Here is an 8,560-nt window from a genome sequence, read left to right as displayed (position 1 = left end):
CCATGACAGAGCAAACGTAGGTAGAGCAGATAGAGGACGTTTTTTTTTTGTGTGGAAATGGGGTAGGCAAAACTGCCATGGCTAAAGGGAGGTTTGAGTTTGCTAAAATGGAGGAAGAAGAGGGAGAAAGAGAGGCGGGTGAAGATGAGAGAGAAAAAAGGGAGGCGGCTGAGTTTAGGTTTTAGGGGATAAAACGCGTGGGCCGGGTCGAGTAGAAAAGGTTGGGCTGGAGCGGATGAATGTTGGGTGGAGAAATGGGCTGGTGGAATTGTGTTTGTATTTTGGGCCATTAATTTGGCTGAAAAATATTGGTCCCTCTTCCCTTATTTATTATTTTTTGGGCTTCTAATTTAATAACTAGTACAATATATACTATGATAAATTATGATTAATAATGATATTAATAGTAGTAGAAATAGTAGTGAAAATAAAATACTTAGCTCGTCAATAAATTTAGAAGCCCGAAGAAATAAATTAGAATAAAGGAGGGATAAAATTGGGTGTCAACAGCTCCTTTTTGAAATTGTATCAAAGATTCAATTCTTCTTTCTTGAGTTTTGAACAACCGGATTCAAATTTTCTAGTTGACATATTTTATATTCTAATAAATAATTAGAGACAATATATATTACAACAAGCAAGTTGTAGATGAACAAAATACTAAAAAGTTGAAATAATAAAACCTGATTCAAGAAGTTGATAACTTGATTTGAGAATACTTATTTGGTGCTTCAATATATCTCTTGCAATAGTTGGTGCCCGAGAAAAAACAAAAATAGAAAATCCATACACTGTGTCTTTCATAGCAATATAAGCCAAAGACTCTCTTGGAGAAACAAAGAAGAACATAAAGCGTAGAAGTATATTAAAGTTTAGAGAAAGGTTAAAAGTAGATTGAGTATTGTAGAGAAACCAATCAGGGGCCTTCTTTTTTGTCAATATACTCGAGATTGAGTATTTATATACTATACATTACTTACTGATTTAGGGGCCTTATTTTCTGTCAATTAATTAACCATTTCCTTTTAATGACAAAAAGTACTTAGAATACTTTATAATTTTTCAAAAACAAACTATATTGATGAAAAATGGGGCCCCCAAAATTGAGAGGCCTAAAGCCTAGGCTTTAGAGGCTTCACCCAAAACCCAACCTGCTCTGCTTGTGTGAGTTTACTCACATAATCACATTTATCAATTTTAAATCTGGATAAAGGAAGAGAGAGTAGCGGTAGGCTGGAAGACAGTTTAAAACTAGTAAATTAATGATGAATTCTCACGATATATAGCACAAAAAGGGGAGAAACTAGAGAGGATCTTGCGGTTGACACAATGGAATAAGTTATAATAACTCATCATATTTAAGTAAAAGAAAAATTGCACAATGGCATATATACTATATGGTAACAAAAGCATTATTAATTTCTCCATGTATTTCTATTCTTTTAATCATTCTACCCCATGAACTTCCTATATATTTTCTATAGAAAAGTAAATAATTAATGGAGAGAAGCATAAAGAATCTGATTCCAAGTATCAGGAACTCCAGCAAGGCACCAATGAGTACAATCCATGCCTTTGAAACCATTGAATTTGCTGGGATGTCCATCTTTTCTCAGCTGTGAGAGTTTTGTAATGTCAAGTAAATTTACTACTGGCTTTGACATGTTCTTCAATACTTCTTTCACTATGTTCACAGCAACTGGTAAGCCGCTTGGGTATGTCGATCCATTCACTGGCGTTATTTCATTCAAGCAATTGTTCACAGCAGGTTCACCCCAATCTGATCCACTGTTCATCCATTAACAAAAACAATAAGTAGTAATTAAGGATATACACAACAAGAAAAATCAAATAATATTTGTCACGGAAGAATCCGTTACAATTCTGTCACAAGTTCGAGCGTTGTTAAAAATTGTGATGGAACAATAAAACCGTCATTAAACCATATATTCGTATAATTTATGTAATAGATCTGTCCGTCATAAAAATCCCGTCACAAATATGAGTACAAGACATCTCTTCATAACTATTACCGATAATTGCACTTTCGAGCTCTCAAGTATTGGTAATTCTGATTTTGATACTTATGATATTTCGCTAAGTGTGTTTAATCTTAATCAAAATGTGCGTTAGTGGTCCCTTTCCATATAAAATATGTTCGTATTTCAGTATTTTTATAATTATAATACCCCTCAAATATGGAATTACATTACAAATATGACACAGGAAATGAGTTATTACATGATTTAACCGTTAACAATTTGTTAAACCTTTTTTAAGATTCACAAGCAGAAGGCTCAAAGTGTGCACTTCAAATAATTAAAAGTTAAATCTTACATGGACCAAAGTATTAAGTACGTTTACAGTTAATGTGAGCCTCAGCCTCATGAACTTTTATTCAAATTCAACAAATAGACTCGAGAATTTAAGGTCTATAAAATTAGCAGAATGTATGAAAATAAGCTATTCTGTTCTCTTAATTCAAATTACTATAAAATCTGTTAAGGACAACAACATGTTCAATCTCCAATTTTTATTTCAATTTCATTGTTGTAAAGAGATTTGTAAAGTGAAATGGAAGAAGTATTTATAGCTCAAAAAAGTGTATGAATAAAAATTCTTACTGGTAATGGGCTGGAGATGTTCCTTGAAAGAAAACTTTGGTTTTGGTTGTATCCACATCTGTTTCAACCCATTTGGCCCATGTATTTAGCCCAGCCTGGAAAGCTTGTACCCGGTCCATGTCCTTCAATATTTTGCCATCAAATTCAACAAAATCCCACCTAGATAAATATTTACACATTATAAAAGCTCATATTTTCAAATAATAATAATAGTAATAATTTTAAAAAAGAAAGATAGTGTGATGCACTATAAATTCCCGGTCATAAGGTTCAGGAAAGGGCCGGACCATGCTAGGTCTATTATATGCAGCTTTAACTTGCATTTCTGAAAGCGGCTATCTTCACGGCGTGAAGCTTTGACTTCCTGGTCATATTGAGAAAATTTAAAATATAAAAGAACTTGAAAAATATGGATATTAATCAACATACTGTTTTCCCGGTCCTGTTCTTGTAAACCAAAGCCAAGTATTGAATATCAAAAGGTCAAATTCCTTCCAAATCTGTCCATTCTTAATTGAATCGAGTTTCAACACTCGTCCAACAGGTTCAGCTTCAATGTCTACTAAAAAGTTCGAATGAAATAATACCACTTGAACTCCATAATCCTGCAAATTTAAGAAAGGAAAAACCATTTATGTCTATTTACATTAAACACACACACACACACAAAAAAAAAAATATACATATATATCAGCTTGTCTAGTGTAAATAACGTAAAACAGACAATTTTCATGAGAAATAGTAGTTTATTTGTTCAGCTAACAAACTTAAAACATTTTAGAAATACATTTGTCCTATATTGAAAAGTACCATATCACTAAAAGAATATTGGGCGAAGGTGCAAATTTCTAAGAGCTGTATATGCTGCAATCTCTAATAACAGAAATCCATTCATAAAATTACTGCTTAAATTAAACAAACAAACAAAAAAAAGGCTTACCGGAAATGTGACAGTGACATTTTCCCTAGTAATGTCTTGTTTGAATTTTGCTTCTGGGACTGCAGCATGAAGCAAACACAGAAGGGATTCAAAACTGTTGAGGCTCAAAGAATCCCCAACATACATAATCTTTTTTTCCTTGAATTTTGTCAAAAACTCTTTGCCATCAAATCTGCAAAGTAGAACTAGTTAGAAGTTAGAACAAAAAAAAAAAAAAACATGTGCACAATAACACAAACGTTCGTTTTTATTATTGGTCATAGATTTGAACAAGCACAATTAGCGTATCATGTTTCTCCCTCACCACTTTGTTATGTATCATCTGTCAGGAAGTATAAAATTGTCGTGGTCGGAGCTTACTTTAATTTTTAATTAGGAAAACGTTTTAAATTTCTTTATCAACATGACACGTTGTTGAATTTGCTTTGTAAATTTTTTTATCGTGTTCACTTTAGTTTTTGAACATAAATAGGTAATGCTGCATTTTGTCGTTCAACATATCCATTGATCAATTCAAAAAACGTTCAAAGGAGGACCACACGCTAAAAATTCTCAAATCATTTGAATTTTGAGTACTATTTTAATGTTCTTTTTCAAATAAGAAAGGTTTGATGCTTCTGATTCCATAGTATTCTATCACTTCCTTTGGATATCTAACTTTTATCAACAAATACTAGGATTACTATTTGATTGGGTATAAATTTTAATACAACAAAATAATTTTGGCACAATATGCCAAAAATAACCTTAAAACCTATGGTCCTGTTATTCATTTATATGGCCACAACAACTTGTCACTATAATTTTGGCACAATATGCCAAAAATAACCTTAAAACCTATGGTCTTCATTACCTGTTATTCATTTATATGGCCACAACAACTTGTCACTAGGGATAAAGGAAAAGTTTAATTTAAAGAATTTCCAAATATATAGAGTTTAATTAGGTTCAGTGTATTTACGATGTAAAAAGTATTAATACAATCTTATAGTATAAAAAACATTTATACAATCAGGTTATAAGGTAAAATTTCAAGAAAATCTCTATCATAAGCTTTAATTAGTAACTTGAAAAACTTTGATAATTAACCTACTATCACATGTTAAAGGGTCAAAACTATATTAACAATGTAAAAAATCTTTACACCGTCAGCGAGTACATAACTTAAACTCATATGTAAATATATCATTCTTTTTAAATAGACTAATATGAAAATCGTATATATCAAAACAGATGGAATACTATATATTTTATTCTGGGGAGAGAGAGGAACCTGGGCAAGACACAGCCATTGGGCTGCCATCTATATTTGAGGTATTCAAGATTGCTTCTGCCATATTTGATGCAATCAAATTCCCTCCTTATGAATGGACAAGCTGTAGAATTATACAATGGATATGAATTATCAACAACCCAATTTCCTTCAAATAAATCACATCTCTCTACTGCAGCATTTGCTTCATATGAGCTAAACACTGCTAAAACCACAACAAGAAGAAGAAAGCTAAACTCCTGAATAAATACTCTGCCCATTTTTATTTTCAGAAGAAAAAAAGAAAAAGAAAAAATAGAGAGAATTATGGTGGAAAGGGGGTTGTAATAAGACTGCATAAGAATGCTGTTGAACTATGTATGTGGTATATGTAATATGTAGAGATTACAAATAAGGAAAATCTTTTATTTTAGTTAAGGAGCTTTATTTTCGTAATAAATCTATTTAAAAAGAATCTGTAACCAATCTTTTCCTTAATCAGATTCAGATCTAGTCAAGTTTGAAAATCATCTATAGTAAGACATTATATTGCCGTAATTTCCCAATTAAGAGATGATTTGTAAATATTTGACCAATACCAAATAAAAGAACATATTGTACTTAATGATTTGGATTTAACATGGTATATCAGATTATTTACCATTTATTGTTGGTTAATATGGTTATGGTCAATGCAATTATATAGAGCTACACCTCCAATTACCTTTAAGTGACCGATTATATATGTATTTTTTACGTTGTTAGTACGTAAAATTTAAACTCGGGTGATTTTAGGCATTTACTCAATTCATAGTCTAGTCTGATAATTGGGATTAAAATTGTTAAATAATTAATTCCCCTAATAGCTGCAGATCATTTGATACATGAGTTTTATTCTATTTTGATCTACTTAATATTTTCTCACGCTTACCTTTTTTGAGTCTCTCTTACAGATTTTTCTATTCTGGCATTTATACTTGTTACTTTCTTGAATTAAAGGAATCAATAATATCCTAGAATAGAATCGAGTTATTGAAAGAGAGTAATCGACGATGGCAGGCAACTTTCTTGTTCCAATTTAGGTAAAAAGAAGTTATATTAGGTAATTGTGTGTACGCCTCATTTAGAAAAATGATAATTTTTATAAATACCACAGGACTTTATAACCTAATTCTTTCTACCTTTTTCCCATTTCGATAAATACTTATTCCATTCACTGATATTTACACCAACTATAAAATTTAATTCGTAACCGTTATAACTTAAAGTCGAATACATATAATTTAACCAACCACGGTTAAGTGATGAATATATATTATGCCAAAAGCACGTATTTTATATCCATTGATTTAACATAAACATAACATGGTGCAAATGTTCCCTCAGTTTTGGTACTCTGAGGGGGCTAAATGAAAGAAGTATTAAGTAGGCGTTTGGCCATCAATTTTTAATCGTGGTTTGAACACAAATCATCCAAAAAAGCATGGTTTGGGTTTGAAACCATGGTTTCAACTTTTTTAAATACAAAATTTAACCCATAAGTTAATATTTTGTAAAAAAAAAAACCCATAAGTTGGTAAATATTTTTAACAATTACCACCATCAATCATTTACCAAACTCCTTAACTTCCGCCAACCTTTATTTATGTCTACCAATCTTTAATTTATGTGGGAAGATTATATTAAATAGTAGTTACATTACTATTCATGTTAAATTTTCTATTTTATTGAAGTAAAGTTTGATTAATTGATGTTGCATTTTTTAGAAAAGCCTTCTAGTAGTGTACTAATTTTGTTATAAACTATGATTTGCTCATTTGATAAGATTGTATAAGAATTGAGAATGTTTTGATAGTTTTCATAATTTGTGGGGTTTTTATGTCTATAAGAAAAAATACAACTTAAAATATTCAAATTGTATGTCCAACCATGGTTTCAAACCATGTCCAAACGGGGCCTAAATAAATGGAACTTTTGGTAAGTTGCTAGTTGTCTCAAGCCATTTTTGTGTGTAAATCAGAATCAATGAGATGCCACTAAAAAAAGCATAACAAAAATTAGTTTTGTTTATTAATTAGTGTGCATGGACACAGAAATGAAGCAAGAGTTTGTTAAAGCAAAAGGAATTGAGGCTAGGCAAGGCTGGATCTATGATGTGCATTTGCCATATTCACATGGGAAACACCTCACATTCAAGAGCCATACGGCTCCCTATTATTTATTGTTTCTTGCTCTACCATATGTCTCTCTTAAATCTTAACAATATAAGATGATCTTAGTAGGCGCTTGATCATAGGATTTGAGATCTCAAGTTCAATTTTTGATTTGAAATCAGTGCTTGTTTATGAAATTTGCATAAAATTTGATTTCAACTTTAAGTTTCATATCCCAAATCTCTAAAAAGTAGGATATCAAATTCCAAGTTGGGATTTTTTTTAATCTAAAAACCATAAATTTATATTCTGTAAAAAAAATCCCACCATTTTAAATTTTGCAGAAAAAGACCCATGCTTGACGTGAAGAAATTGCCTATACCATGTGGAAGGATTATATTAAAGAGCAACTAGTTACTACAACTATAAATATTTTGGACCAGTGAATCTTTGTAAAATTATGTGTATTTGAAAGTTTATAATAACATATAATTACAAGCATTTATTTATAAAAGAAACATGAGATATGGGATTTATTAATGCGGCGCTATAGAATATTCCGATATCTTGTTTATTAAAAAAAAAAAAGTTCCTTCCCTTATTCCACTGGAATCACCCGACCTCACCCAAAAGCAACAAGACGACACTTCAAATTCCCAAAAACATCACCTTTAGGAAAATGTTATAATGTATCAGTTGGAGGATATTAACACAGATTCATTGATAAACTATACCCTCATTGACGAAAAATATCCCAATCACTCAAGAAGAAAGGACTCCTACGTATTTCTCCCGGAGAAACTCACTCTTCATCAAGCTATTCAGGAAAAGAATAACCTATACCAACTTCTAAGATCTAAATTAATAGATCTATGGAAACCAACTGAAAACCTCACCCTGATAGATATGGGTTGAGATTTTTTTGTATTGAAATTCGAGGAAGAATAGAACATCAAAAAGGTATAGACAAGGGTATTGGAAGTGATCACGTGTATTAGCATCTATTAGTTGGTTGTTAGTTTGTTATTATGGGTCCCACATTAGTAAGTAGTTAGTTAGTTTGTTGAGTTAGTTAGGCAAGAAATATATGTAGAGGATTTCCCTCATTTCTTCTTCAGTTGAAAATGAAACCAGAAAATTCCCAATTCTCTCTCAACTCTATCAATCATACATCTTAATCATCCCAATTCAACATGGTATCAGAGCGGGTTGCGATTGACGATCAGTGAAGTTCAAAGTTGAAGAATCCCGAAGAACAATTGAAGAACAATGACTAACAACCAAAATCGAGCAACTGATAACCAAAATCGAACCACTGATTCTCTGCAATCAGTGTCATCGAGTGGAATAACAGCTGTAGAACATGGCCATCCTTTGTATGTGCATCCATCAGACACATCGGGATGTGTCTTAACACCAGTGAAACTCACTGGATCTGAAAACTATGGCGTATGGAGTAGAGCTATGCGAATTTCTCTCTTAGCTAAAAGGAAGCTAGGTTTTGTGACTGGATCGTGCAAGAAGGAGTCATTTGATGAATCGCTTCATGAACAATGGGAGACAGTCAATGCGATTGTTCTTTCATGGATCA

General features: G+C 31.8%; 1 protein-coding gene across 2 annotated transcripts; it reads right to left on the bottom strand.

The window, feature by feature from the left end:
• Positions 1-1,359: 1,359 nt before the first annotated feature.
• LOC132042660 (protein trichome birefringence-like 38) lies at positions 1,360-5,290 on the bottom strand. 2 transcript variants are annotated; one of them, XM_059433190.1, is made up of 5 exons: positions 4,838-5,290; positions 3,565-3,736; positions 3,054-3,229; positions 2,625-2,783; positions 1,360-1,788 (listed from the first exon to the last, which is right to left on the bottom strand). In XM_059433190.1, the coding sequence occupies exons 1-5, from the start codon at positions 5,173-5,175 to the stop codon at positions 1,497-1,499; spliced, it is 1,137 nt and encodes a 378-aa protein (XP_059289173.1). In that variant the 5' UTR covers positions 5,176-5,290; the 3' UTR covers positions 1,360-1,496. The 2 variants fall into 2 exon arrangements, with proteins under 2 accessions (XP_059289173.1, XP_059289174.1); XM_059433191.1 differs by lacking the exon at positions 4,838-5,290 and adding an exon at positions 4,418-4,443 and having other exon boundaries at positions 1,361-1,788.
• Between the last annotated feature and the right edge of the window lie 3,270 nt (positions 5,291-8,560).

The sequence above is a fragment of the Lycium ferocissimum genome, unplaced genomic scaffold, assembly GCF_029784015.1.
Source record: "Lycium ferocissimum isolate CSIRO_LF1 unplaced genomic scaffold, AGI_CSIRO_Lferr_CH_V1 ctg16877, whole genome shotgun sequence".
Taxonomy (NCBI): domain Eukaryota; kingdom Viridiplantae; phylum Streptophyta; class Magnoliopsida; order Solanales; family Solanaceae; genus Lycium; species Lycium ferocissimum.
This window is presented reverse-complemented; position numbering and strand designations above follow the sequence as displayed.